We start from the raw sequence: 14,873 nt of genomic DNA on the forward strand, positions 1-14,873 counted from the left end.
TTGTCTGACATGCATGAAATAATATTCTGACACATTACATGGTCAATTACCTCTTTAAAAGCTTTAAATGCTTTGTCTTTAACACGAGCGATAGTATTTCAATTTAAGCAGTTAAATGTAATAAAGACTGCCCAAATATGGATTAGGGTTGTGGGTTAGTATTCAATCTGTAATTTAGACTTTAAAAATTGTAAAGTTCTCTGCAGCAGTTAAAGTTGCACAAAATGTAATGAAACTTTGCATGCATGTGCCCTTTCAGTGGTACAAATGACTTACGGCAAACTCAATATAACATTGGGTCTGTTATTTTCCGTTCTAAGTCGATACATAAATTATAGGTTCAAGTCACATGATTTTTTCTTGACTGAAGCTGTCGTGTTGATTAAGTATTATTTCACCAACAAACATGAATGTGCTGTATTAAACCAAGTAAATGTCACACTTTATCTAAGTGAAGTTCTTTACAGCACCCCGGTATCCACTCAACGAAACAGTGCATTGATCTCAATCCCGCATTACAAATCAAAATATAAATACACTGGTAGTTGCAAAACTACAAAATAGATTAAACTGATGAACTGACAGCACATTTTGAAATGTTAAATCTTTTTGCGATCTATTTCTGCGTAAGATTTAATGGCGTATTTTCTAAATTATTTCTTTCAAAAAGAAAGAATGTTATATTTCATGTTCATATAAGAGAATAATAAATCAGCTGGGAAATATTCGATACCATATAGTATAGGCGTTGTAATGTAATACAATGAGTGTGACTGGTGTGAATAAACAAAGACAATGGCATTTAAGACCCCACCAGGCCACGGGTTAAAAAGCTTCTTTTAATTGTTTCATATTTGTCTGAAAATCGTTAAACAGCTGACTGATAATATTTAAATTCAGTGCCAACAAGTAAAGTCAATATATTTTATTCAGACGAATTCGATTTAAACACGTATTTCATGTAAATTGTTAATGTTTGCTTTTCCCGGTTTAATCCAGTCGTCGGAAAAATGAATTAAGGGTTTACGTTTTTAATTCAATTATAAATTATTAGTTTTCCTACTGAGGTTAATTTGGATGACTAGGAATTCACAAGTTTTATTTAACGCTTAAATCGATGAAAAAATTACCGAAATGTCGAACATAAAAGGTGGTGTTAAATTTTACGCTTTAACCATGGAATAAGGACGTGCAGTTTGGAATTAATTATATTTTTAACTGGCTTTCAATCACGGGGTTTTATTTCGTATGGCTCATTTGAATATGGGCTTTAAATACAGCTTTAAAGCTACAAGACTCTTTTCAAGGCTACGAACAATCAGTGTATTGTAATTCATTGACAAAATATTAGTTTTGAATATATTGAAAATATAAAGAGAAGAATAAATATAGTATGTGGAAACTTTGATAGCGTTCAACGAGCCATGACTATGAAATCGTTAACAAGCAACGGCACAATACGTTCTTCAGTGCAGAGGCCGAAGGTTTCGTTCAATGTGGAGTTAAATGTTGAAGGAGAAGACATGGCTTCGGTTAAGGATACTGATCCGTTACCTATTGTGGAATTAAAACCATTTGTTCAAAAAGTGTGGAGAAGGGAGAAGAGTTTTGCGGGTACTTGGGAAAGGAGTCCAAGCGTCGCAACTGTGAAGTCAGAAAAATCTGACACAGCCGTGTGCAAAACGAAAGATATAGAAACTGTGTCAACGGTAACGTTTGAATCAGGCCCAGAAGACGCTTCCATTTCCCCACCTCCTAGGACGTCACATTCTCTTCCGTCACGGTTAACCGAACGATTTCTAACAGTCTACGTCAACGCCTTCGATGACTTTAAAAGTCAGAAGGAACATTTTCATCGATTTGTCGGGGAATCTAGTTTTAAGACAAAAAATCGTCTGCATCCAGTAGTAGATCCAAAAAACAAAAAGCAATTGGAACATTCAGTGAATATCATTCAAGGATTTATCACGAGAGATGATAGAACGAAGACAACGTTGACCGAAATTTCCGAGGGTGATAGTATAAGCCGTTTCTACAGCTGTAGTCCTAAAGCCATTGGACCAGATGAAGTTCGCAAACAACAACAGCTACGAGTGTCAGGCGAGAAACTGGACCAGCTCAGAAGATCATCGCCACAAGTGAGTTCTCCAGCGCCTAGTAGGATTATAAATGGATCATGGCACGGAGCAAGCATTCGACATGGAAGTCCTGCAAGTATGTTATATCACAACAAAAAAGAAAGTAGGGTGAAAAGAACGAAAACACCACTATATGATCATCTTGATAGAACAGGCAGCCTACCTTCGTTATCTATAAATTCTACAAGTCTGAAAAGCAGAGGGACCAAAAAACAGTTTGATAACAATAGTGAAGATTATGTTGATTATACAGACACGTATAATGCCGAATTCAAACATAATGTTGGTGGCATTGAAAACTCTCTTATTGTGTTAAGCAAGCATGGTGCACCGACGAAGGTCGAAAGACAAATTTCTTTTGAACTGGAGAAGAATTTAAGCAGATTCAGAAAATTAAAGGATTATTCACCATTTGAAATAAATCCATCCGAACTAGCAAAGTACTACCCACCCCCTACCTTCAATATGACTCAGGGTGAAGCGCGTATTCGTCAGGCTATGCAATCCAACACATCCAAATATAAACAGAGAAAGCTTAGGACAAATCGAAGTGTACATGGAGCATCTTTAGGTACTGGTATTTCCTCATTTAATGAGAGGCATAACAATAAATTTACACATGGTATCCTAAAAAATCCATACAACGAAATTGACCATATTGACTCCTTTGATAATTTGTATGGACCTTACAATAGAGCATCAACAACAGAATATACTCCGAATGAAGAACCAAACGTCCCTTTCGACACCCCTCGGTCACGTGTTGAATCAAGAATCAGTTCAAAAGTTCATGAGGCTAGCTCTCTAGAAAGCAAAGAAAAAGTAGGTACAAAAGAAATTAAGTCAGTCGTGAAAGAAGATATTCAGTCAGAAATGAAACTAGTCTCTGATACCGAAACAAAAATGTCTACTGTGAAAGTGTCACCTCATGAAAAAGCCAAAAACGAGGAGAACAAAATAGATACTGAAAATGATGTTGATGTCAAAACAATTGAACCAAAGCTTAAAAATGAGAAAAATGAGACTGTAGATATTAAGTCAGTTCAAATGAAAACCGCACACCCTCAGTCCAAACAAATTGATGCAAGTGGCAGGACATTCTTGACTTCTGACGCTATGCCACAAATGGGTATTGTTACAAGCTGAACAACATAGGATTTTAGCTACCTGAAGAAACTGGGATTAGAACTGGTGGTGGAACAACAAGGAAGATCGAGAGAAAAAACAACAGAAATTGAGATTATAATATACTTTACGAATTGAAATGTTAATAAGCATAAAATGTGCGCTTGTGAAATGTTCGAACCAGTAGGAATATGAAGAAAAACAAAGAATTAATAGTAAAACCGGTCAACAGTTGTGGATTAAGAAAATTTGATGGAAACATTTGGACCTCATTTTCCTCAACAAAGTTAAGATAAAACTAGCTGAAAACAACAAAAGACCACTCTTAGTTGCCACGTTACACACATGATAAATCTCATTGAGTGTGTGACTGAAAGAGTTTTCATTTTTAAACTATTGAGTCGTACTCCAGATTTTTTCAGGACTGGTGAAAATAAGCAGAAATAAACTACCGAAAACTGATGTTTTAGAAAACGTGTGGTGAAAGAGCAAATCAATTGTTTATGTATATGACTCGACAACTCAATAAAGAATTATTAAGTTTAGTAAATATCTTTACATAAGAGCAAAACAAACAATGAAATACGGTCTGTATTATATTATATTGGAATTTTGTGTTCAATATGTCGCACTATGTTCGACCGACCTCAAACGGATGTCGTGTTCAATAATTTCAGAGGAAATATGAACATAAAAGTCAACATGCATATTTACAAACATCATACAGCGTGCGCGTTATTTAATTACTTATTGTACTTCTTTCATTGTTTCACAATATGTATGTTCAACGATACATAATGTATACTAGTATATCGTTTGAAGTGAAATTGTCTATTTTGTCTTTAATTATTCAAATATATGTTTAAGTTGTTGCTATGTTTTACCACAAATTCTTTTCTAATGTTTTATTTTGCAAAAAAAAAAATAATAATAAAAATAAAAATAAAAAATATATTTCAAAAGGTTTTTAAAGATAAGCAGCGTACTCTGAACAATAGATATTGATCGGCCCAATGTGATAAATAGAGATATACTATTAATCTTTCATGTTCTTAAAATACAAGAAAATCAAATATTTTATAACTATTAAAGAAGATTTAAAACTCGAACGCGATCCTATCTTATGATAAGAGATCGCATTCCTATCAGTTCATGACATTAATTTTAATTTTCAATGTCCTTAAATAGTCCTTGTATATTTATTCATCGAATTGTGTATCGGGTATTTATTACTTGAAATAAACACCGTTGCTAAAGCCAGTATGACTATTTGTATAATTAATAATGTGCCATGGTCTGAAATACCCCGTCTATCTGATTGTTAAATATATTATCGCTTGTATTAAATGGCATAGACATTTAAACGTCAATGACACGAGAATTGACTATCTGTCAATAAATTAAATAGTTTGCAATGACTTGTTAAAAGTATACATTAACTTCACAAGGTATCTAGTTTCAATAGTATTTTAAGATAACGCAAATCCATATGCATTTAAAAATACCTTTTTAGAAGGACTAAAGAAGATTTTCTTCTGTGTAATATTGCGTGTAAATATATCACACATGTGTCATGAAAGAAACTTTTAAAAATACATTTTATAATGGAATGTCTCCATATTTTATGCAAAATTCCTGAGTTTCAAAAACATACTTTCTTTGGTAGTTATTCAACGACTTTTGTTTCAAAATCATGCTTAATGAGGCATAAAATAGAACAAACGTGGTAAATGTTTAGCATGCAAACCTACAAAAATCTCTTTACCAAAACTGAAGCCGAGTTATTTTCTCTGGCTAAATGCATGAATAAAATGCATATAAAACAATTGCAATTTGATAGAGATTGTACGCCCTTGTTTACCTCTTGTTATAAACGAGTGTACTATTAATCGAGTATTATTTACAACAATGCATCAGTAATGCGCACTGTTCCTGGAATTACTTCAGACAAAAGAATTATTATAAAAGTCGTAATTTTCTGTCGAATGCATCCGCGCTACACATGCAGATGATATAATTGAAACAGACTGTATAATTGTTTTTGTTCATAAGGCCGTTCCTTGAGATTTTAGGACGACATTTTTTTTAATTTTTCATGAACATTTTCCTGCAAAAGATTTTAGAAAGGCATAAGGTAACATGCTAACATATCTTCTGGATCGTGCATAAGGTAATTCAGACACATATTAACTGTAGTTTCCATTTGTGCGTGTAATTTGCATGTGCGTTCATTTCAAACTATACGCGCACATAAGTTTTATATATTTACCCGGCGCACTTGTAAATTTATAGGTGCACGCGTATAAAAAAGTATATGCTAATAAATATATACGTGTAATATGAATGCATTCGTTTAATATGTACACGAGTCAATTTGTAGTTGCACCTTTATAGTTGCACGTATATATAAACATTCTTTAACATACACGCGTGCACATCAGTATATATTTACAAGTGTACGAGCAAATACATAAGTCCACGTCAAATTTTATAAGTACACGTATAACTATGAATACACGTACAGATATATATTTGCGAACCTACATATTCACGCGTGCATGCATGATGACAAAGCGCAAATTCAGGATGGAGATACGTGAAACCGTGAAATATTTGAAATTTCATTCTTCGTCATCCTGATCTCACGCTTCGCAATCTTGCATCGCCAGCGTGGTCACGCCTTCGTGATCTAGCGCTTGCCCATCATCCATCATGCGATGGCGATACGTGAAATAATGCGAGATTTTCTATCACAAGTGAAAAATTAAATCCTGTCCGGTGTGCAAGAGCACAGTGTTCTGTTTTGATCATTGCCTCCTCTCTGATAACGACCATTGTGCGAGGCGCGAGATCGTGATATCACTATGGTGATGCAGAAAATTATCAATATTTCGTGATCTCGTGCTTTGCGCGCCGTCAATATGAAAGAAAAGGCGATGGCCCTGGTGGAAACCAACCGTTTGAGATAGAATGTCCGCTATTTATCCATTGTAGCCCACACATTTGGTGTCGTTTCCATGAACAAATCGTTTCTTCTAGTCTTACATACTTTGAACAAAACTTGCGTGAACATGCAAAACTACCGGCACAAAGTACTGTTTTGTACAATACATCAAATAAAATGCGAGGATCTGCCGATTATCAATTTTATTCAACGAATTTAATAAATTTAATGTGGAAAGTCACAAATGTAATATCATTTTTATCACATGTTATCTTTTCCTGCTGAAACATTAAAAATCTACTTTCTTTAACTATTATAAACAAGTCAATCTGCCCAACGTCTCTCATACTTTAAAAGGACGTCGACGTCAAAGCTTTATTTAAGAAATAATGTATAGAAAACCTTGTTTTGACGTTACTAATACACGAACTGAAGAGGGCGTAGCACGAGTGATTTATTCTGGCGACGTATAACCGATTTTTAGTGTATTATTTTAGTTAAAACACGATTTTGCTATAAATTATTTCGATTCTTATATGCCCTTATTCTAAATTACTAGATACAATATAGCAGCGCTTTTTCTTGATCGCAACAAAAACATTGACGTCATCGTACGTTTACGTGACGTCATTTTAACGTTAGCGTGTTTTAACAGAAACAAGCATATTAGAATACACTAGTATATTATCAAATGTATGTAATGGCTTTATTTCACTCCCGCGACGTCAAACATGTGATAAAAGTATTTATGCACTTTTTGAGCACAGTCTAAAGCTTTAAAGTTTCATTTTTTATAATGGCATGTAATATATCGAGGGGTTAGATCGAAACCAGAAGGAACATGATTTATTACATAAATGATTTTTTATCTAAATCTAAGCAGGTCCATAGTTTGTGCTATTGACTTGTCTGAAGTTCAATACTATATTTTATTGGGCTAAAGTAAAAACCTGAAGAAAAAAAGAGTAAAAGTTATTTCTGATGTTATGTAGGCAAATTAAACATTTGTCATATAGCTTGCCGGTGGTCGATAGTCAAAACTCCTGACCCTCGTTCCTTCGGACTATGGACACTACTCAAAGTTTGACTATTGACCTGCAAGTCATTCAATAAGTGAACATTTACATAAGTTTACAGGAAATGGTACTTTAATACTAAATACGAAATATTTGAGCCGCACCATGAGAAAACCAACATAGTGTATTTGCGACCAGCATGGATCCAGACCAGCCTGTGCATCCGCGCAGTCTGGTCAGGATCCATGCTGTTCGCTAACAGTTTCTTTAATTGCAACAGGATTTGAAAGCGAACAGTATGGATCCTGACCGGACTGCGCGGATGCACAGGCTGGTCTGGATCCATGCTGGTCGCAAATGCACTATGTTGGTTTTCTTATGGTGCGGCTCACTTTTGTTGTCCAGATGATATCGTCAGTTGTATGCACGTCTTTTCTGTTCTCCAATCTAGCGTATAGTCATATTTGTCATTTCTTTTTTCTTCCAAAGTATTCAAACATTAATTCCTGTAATATTGAATATTATATACTCGGTTATTTCTGTCAAACACGTATTACAGATAATAAAGACATTACTAATTGACAAAAAGTGTCTTACTAATTGGTAACAAACGCAAAACTAAGAAAATATACAACTCAAAACGAGCAGATGCTATACAAATATCCGTCTGAATGAAAATATTACATTGTCTAGCAAATAAGCTATATTCAAATCAATTTATGATGATGTAACCAGACATTCATTCAACAAAAACTCAATTCTTAATATCATTCAGACGTTGGATAAAAATAAAATTAGTGCTGGTTTTATGACTCATAGATTGGCACCATAATGTAATTTTCGCAAAATGAACTTATTTCGGTTTAATGCATAGTTTGTCTAGTCCCCAAAGCAATTAGTTTGCCCGCCATCATGTCAAGACATCAGGTAAATGACTTTTCAAGAAAACTGAATATTAAAGTATATAAAAACAATAATCAAACACTGCACATTTGTGTACACAGATGCAGTAAAACTGAGTGTATCTGTACGCCTTTAAATCTCAGGTTGTAATTGATATAAGGAGGAGGGAAACTTGTCAGTTATAAGGAATTCAACCAGGAAGTTTGGTTACTTAAATTGAACGCAGGATGTAACTGAAATGATATTGAAAAACAGACGTGAAACGCTAGTGTTTGCTTTTGCAGATACACGATTTTTCCCGTTATATACATTATATAAATATTGTATTTCCGAGAGGGTGATATGAAACATGTTCACCTCGAGATATATAGATATTGACCAGGCGTTATTAAAAAAGGCCATAAAAAGATATCCGATCGTATGTAAAAGTGCATGCAGCTTTCGTAGCTTAAAGTGTGCATTGACTAATGCGGCCGTGTATCTTTTTTTTAAAGATCCTTTTTATAATGGCATGTATCTAGGGGTCGGATCGAAACTGTCTTAGTGTTGTCTATTGTTAAAAACATAATTACTTTTGAGTATGATACGTTATTCTGCAAACATCGAACTGGCAAGCCTATCATAATCGTATTTAGAAAACTTAAATAATAATTAAATAACGAAAACTATCGCGAAACGTTATGCGATACGTACAAAGATATTATGAAATACAACAGTACAAATGTAAATAAATCTGTATGAAGATCCTCAGAAACCGGAGAACACAACAAAGTAGATAGACTGGCTCCCGTCCCTATGTTTGTTCTTATTTACATATATCAGTTTTCTTCATTAAGAGGGAAGTAACTCCAGAAGGTCGTTTCTACATTGAGATTTTTATTGCCCCTGGCTCCGAACATAGGTATGGTTCAGCCATCAGATAAAATTGTGCTATTTTAGAGACCTAAAATTTTCTTACAAAATGTTTTCAGTATTTATATAAAAATAACCATGCAGCCAGGGAGCCAGGCTACAAAGTAAATAGCAATCTTGGTTTAACTGAGCGTGTTTTTGTAACACTCCTCTCGCCCGTTAGCGCCCACTAGCACCAGCTTGTGCAGACGCCGTGATCCCAGAGACGATAAAACATATTAATACTAATACCATGTACTCCAAAATCAATGGTATTTATTTTTTAAGGCTTTAGGTCTATTTAACATTCATGCATTTTTTCACATTACTGCATTCTGTCGAAGTGTTCAAATCATTATTGTAATAGATAATAATTGTCATTTATAGGGTATTGTGTTAAAATGGAAATGATTTTACTAACAACAAAATACCGATGTCACGAATGTCAAATAGCGTAATAAAATCGCCAAACATGAAGTCAAATGTTTTAAAAGCTACTGTCTGATTCTTCTAATAGCTGCCTGTGATTTTTTATCTGTATTTGACAGTGACAACGGTTAGAGAAACCTTCCTAGATTAGATCTCCATCATATTTTGCTACAAACTTTGATGGACTTTGAGAGGAATCAGCTAGTCAGATATTGTTTTAAAGACTAATATTGCTTCGAAATAAAAGACATGGTACAAAGGAGGGAGAACGATAAGTAAAACAAAAAAAAATGTGGACAAAAGAAACGGTTGATATGTTTATTGAATTGGTAAGAAACAAAGAAGTAATCAGGAATATCAAATGAAAGAAATACCACGTCGGCAATTCTAGTCTTTTTTCTTCCTGACCTTCCAAGATTCCGCAGTTTTCGTCACAAAATACTTACACATAGAAGCTAAATATAGACAAACAAACATTGTACTGAACTATCAAAGAACTTTGATACATTGAAAATGGTACAAATGAACAGTAAAATTGAGATGATTCGTAAAAGTCTATGTCGTATTAATTTTTATCACATGTTTGACGTCGCGGGATTGTAATAAAGCCATTAAATAAAAATGATAATACACTAGTGTAATAAAGCTTTGACGTCGACGTCATTTATAGTATAGGCGACGTCGGTCAAATTGTCTTATTTATATAGTAAAAGGAAGTCCATTTCTTTGATGTTTCGACAAGAAAAGCTAACATGTGATAAAAAGAATATTACATTTTCGTTTTTCCAAATTAAATTGATTAAACTCGTTGAATAAAATTGATAAAATGCTCGGCAGAGCCTCGCATTTTATTATTTTATTCAACTCGTTTAATAAATTTAATATGAAAAGACACTCAATCACAACATGTAATATTTTCTATATATAAACACATGTATAGTCTGTAAAATGTGCAGTAAGAAATAAATGTAATACAGAAGTAACTTGACCGAATTTTATATCATACTCATTACCTCAACTTAAACTGTCTGCTTCTTAATATTTTTACACATTCTTAAATTAATCTTGAAGTGGGCCCCTTTAAAGTGCGAACCATTCATATGATAAATGAGTGTACTTAGGACAATTCAGTATCTATGAACCAGAATCAGTGATCAAAAGAAAAATGATTGATGCGTAAGTGAATCTGTCTTGAATGCGATTATCCGAATTTATTTTCTGGCAGAATCAGCAAAAGTATACTATTGTTTTATAAATAGGTAACCTCTTGTGTACATATGGAACATCTTAGGTCATTTAGATGAATATCGGGTAATGATTCTTTTGTTGCGTGATGTTAAGTCAAATCAAATCTGTCAAATCAGTTCTTCTCACAGACTTACCACCAGATAAAAGGCCCGTATTGCATGCTTAGACTAAATATCTGAAGTGTAACTCCGTTACACAGACTAATGAGTTATGTACCCTACTTTGCATGACCCGATATCATAGTTTCGGAAGTAGTTAATGGGTCAAATATTTATCGTATAGTTTCTTCTTGATATATATTTATTTTATTTTATCACAAAGCTGTTTGCATATTTTCTTTGATTTCTGTATGATATATAACTTATATTCCCGCGGAAGCGTATAAATACTCAAAGGTGGCCCTCCTCGGCTTCCATAGTCCCATATTACATCCAAACTTTTGTAACGACACTTCACGTGGAGACACTGTAACTTTGCTGGCTTTGCTTAAAAATCGGAGAGTATGACGCCATGATATTATAGGAGGTATTTAATTTTTGCACCACAACTATAATGAACTCTTATAAAAATAAAAGAAAAAATAGATGGATTTTTGCTTCCATAATAAGTGTCATTAAGATGTGATACTTTGTTAACTGAAGCATATTTACATACTTGAATAATCTGCCCTTGAAAATAAAAAAATAAAAATACTTAAAAAAATCCAATTTTCAAGGGCAGACAATCAAGAATAAGGCAAGGAAACTGTGCATTATAATTTATATTTCTGTTTTAGTTATCATTTGCATTCAGTATATAAAGTTTAAAGAAATTCAGTCCATTGGAAAGACCAGGACTTTGAGGTATCATTTTGTCGTGTTTGTAGTCAAGGACAATTGCCACAGTGTCTACACTGACATGGGGCAAATTTTCTTACGGACAGAAATTCTTCTTTAAATTTAAACTGTGTTTACTGACGGAGAATCAAATCAAATACAGAAATATAAAATAAAGTAAATCATAGGTACCCAGCCTTGGTCTTGAATTATCTGCCCTTGAAAGTCGGAAAATACTGAAAAATCTATTTTCAAGGGTAGATAATTCAAGATCAAGAACCGGTACCTATGCTTTATAGTACATACATGTATTTCTGTTTTAAATTTGATTCTCAGTCAGTACACAAAGTTTAAAGATATTCTGTCCGTAGGAAAATTTTTGCCTTTATACATATAGGAAGCTGTCAGATGTGTCTTTAAGATAAGACGAATATTGAATTTGTCCCCAGTGCATGTTGCACCATAATTATTAAGCTAAATCCTAAGTTACCTATAAAGTATGGACGTTTAATAAAATCTGTAAATAGATCCCTTGGAAGCATAGAATGCAACCAAAAATGAATGATAGCAGACTCGGTTTGATATTGAGTCTGTACATGAGAGGTAATAAAATGTGCAACACCTCTCACTATCTATCTTACTTTTGACAAAAATATATAGATTTATTTTAGAAGACTGAAAATATGTCACAGACTGGTATATAAAATAGTTGTATTTTCACCGTGGGTGAACTAAACTTTCTTTTGTTATAAAGGGATGCGGTGACAGGGATGCATTTTACGTTTACGCTCATGGTAAAAAAGAGAGGATTCACTTAAATGTTGTTGAGTCATTTTGAGTCAGTTGATGTTGTCGTGGGCAATACGATCAACGAATTCTGTTTGGAGATCTGTTTGGAAACGTTTCAAACGACCATTTTCCTATAAAAATTGAGAATGAGTGATTTGTATTAATTCGTAGTTTATTTGTCGAAACCATCATATATAAAGCTTTTCGAACAAATGTGCCTTGCATTTATTTCCAAACGCAGTTTATGAGATAGATCAGTCAATCTACAATCTGCATTCAAAATATTCTTGTAATTTTAGTTATTAGTAAGAAAACAGAAAAGCGCATCTGCTCATGCCAAGTCTGTGTCTAGGGTCGTTTTCAATTGTACAATATTGGCATCATTTGGAAGTAATCAAAACAATATCATGAATCCATTCATCATACTAGCCAGACTCCCACTAAATCATTTGTAGACCTACAGTGTTAAATTTGATCATTGGGGATTTATGACTCAAGCATTGGCACAAAACTATATATTTTGCAAAATAACAAAATTCTTTTATATTCCTTTTAGTCTCGTTATCCCCTTTCTTTATGTATTTCATCTAATTTACAAGAAACATTAAATCAAAGTATGTATATGTGGTATAGAGTATGCCTATTCTGAGGAAGGGCCATTTATTTGATTAAAACTTCCGAAGCCACATCTTTGTAATTATTACTTACATTTAGCTGATAATTAATTGTATCAACTTATATGTACTTTTGCGCTGTTCTTTAAATGTCAGTGGAGTACGTCCAGAGTTATTGCCCTTTGATTTATTAAAACTCAAATGTTTGTCCTTCTTTAGCCGTATCTTGGTAATTATTAGTGAAACTAGAGTTGATATTTGTGTTGAAGTTTGTATTTACTGATATCTACAATTTTTTTTAATATCAAATAAGTATGACCAGAGTAACTGCACTTTAATTAATTCAAAACTATTAGTCACACTGAGTGAATGTTTTTGTGCATGATTTTGTATACTCATAGTTGTATATTATTAAATAAATATCATATGGCAGCGTGTGTGACATTGATATTGTCAACCCGAGGGTAGACTGTCACCCGAGGGGAAAGCCGAGTGATGACATTCTGTTTCGAGGGTTGACAATATCAATGTCACACATGCTGCCATTTGATATTTATTTTATTATGCCGAACAAAATTATGTAGAAAAAAGTTCAAAAATGTTTTTAATTCTAGTGTTTTTCTTTCTGACAGTTACTGTCGTTGGCCTAACTAAACTAAAGGAACCAGCCTGGGAGCCATCTGGTCTAGTCGCGTAATGGCTGCCAGGTATTTGAACATTTTTCACTTGGCATGGCAACAGAGGTCTAAACTGAAGCTAGTTTCTGTTTAAATGTCATTGTGGATGTATTTTTGACATTTTGGTAGGAAAAATGGGAGAGCAGGTTGTATTTGGTTAAGTGAAGCTCAATTTTAATATGAGTAGTACTTCCAGGTCACAGCAGTGTGATTTTGATGTCAGTTTACAGTAAGCAAATGTGACCAGAGAAATCTCTCTTAGAAGATACATGCCCCCAACCTACCTCTTCATTTTATATCAGTTTTATCATAACTCTTTAAAATGAGGTAAAGATTTGTTCTCTGAAATGAGTCTAGCTATGTTTGGAACTCTTTATAAAAGATCAGTTTTATATAGAATATATAGGGAAAAGTATTTAGTTAATTGTGACCTCGTCTGAATCGCCTGTGTACACGTTATAAATAGTGACGTCACTACTATATGTGTACAAGGGAGGCAGTCATTTCATGATTTGAAGCAATTATTTGCCCTTATATGACATTCAAAATAACAGCTCGGTCACATATTCTGACAGTCACTTTCGCTTGGTCACGTGTCATTAAGGTTGAAAATATCTCTTTCTCGGGTAATGGGATTTATCATTGTTTGTTTTTTTTTTTTTTTTGTTTGTTTTTTGTTTTTTTTGTTTTTGGGTTTAACGCCTTTTTTCAACAGTATTTCAGTCATGTAACGGGGGGGCAGTTAACCTAACCAGTATTCCTGGATTCTGTACCAGTACAAACCTGTTCTCCGCAAGTAACTGCCAACTTACCCACATGAATCAGAGGTGGAGGACTAATGATTTCAGACACAATGTCGTTTATCAAATAGTCACGGAGAACATACGCCCCGCCCGAGGATCGAACTCGCGACCCCGAGATCCGTAGACCAACGTTCTTACCTACTGAGCTAAGCGGGCGGGCTATTTATCATTGTAGACAAAAGTGAAGCATAATAAATATTCTTATTTCATGTGATCAAGTCAACGGTAACATTAGTCTTTTTGTAAACTGGCATGATCTGAACGTCATTTTAACGAAATTTGGCAAAGTCAAGTGACAACGTTCGAGAAATGTGACATGGAACGTGTCATAATAATAGCGTTGTTACTATTAATTAACAAAAGCGATGAGAATTTAACACCACGATATCTCCTTCGGAGGTTGCGTACCATGATAGTTTTGACGTAATTTTTGAGACCTATTATCGAAACAAAAGTGACATGCAAAATTTACACTGGCCTA

The 14,873-nt window shown here is 33.9% G+C and overlaps 1 protein-coding gene across 1 annotated transcript; it reads left to right on the forward strand.

The window, feature by feature from the left end:
- Positions 1–767: 767 nt before the first annotated feature.
- Positions 768–4,524, forward strand: LOC128556327 (uncharacterized). The gene has a single exon (XM_053541043.1). The coding sequence runs from the start codon at positions 1,425–1,427 to the stop codon at positions 3,282–3,284; it is 1,860 nt and encodes a 619-aa protein (XP_053397018.1). The 5' UTR covers positions 768–1,424; the 3' UTR covers positions 3,285–4,524.
- Positions 4,525–14,873: the final 10,349 nt, after the last annotated feature.

This window comes from Mercenaria mercenaria, chromosome 4 (assembly GCF_021730395.1).
Source record: "Mercenaria mercenaria strain notata chromosome 4, MADL_Memer_1, whole genome shotgun sequence".
NCBI lineage: Eukaryota > Metazoa > Mollusca > Bivalvia > Venerida > Veneridae > Mercenaria > Mercenaria mercenaria.

Excerpts from the sequence above, each read along its gene's own strand:
- LOC128556327 (XM_053541043.1), top strand. The coding sequence starts at position 1,425 with ATGACTATGAAATCGTTAACAAGCAACGGCACAATACGTTCTTCAGTG.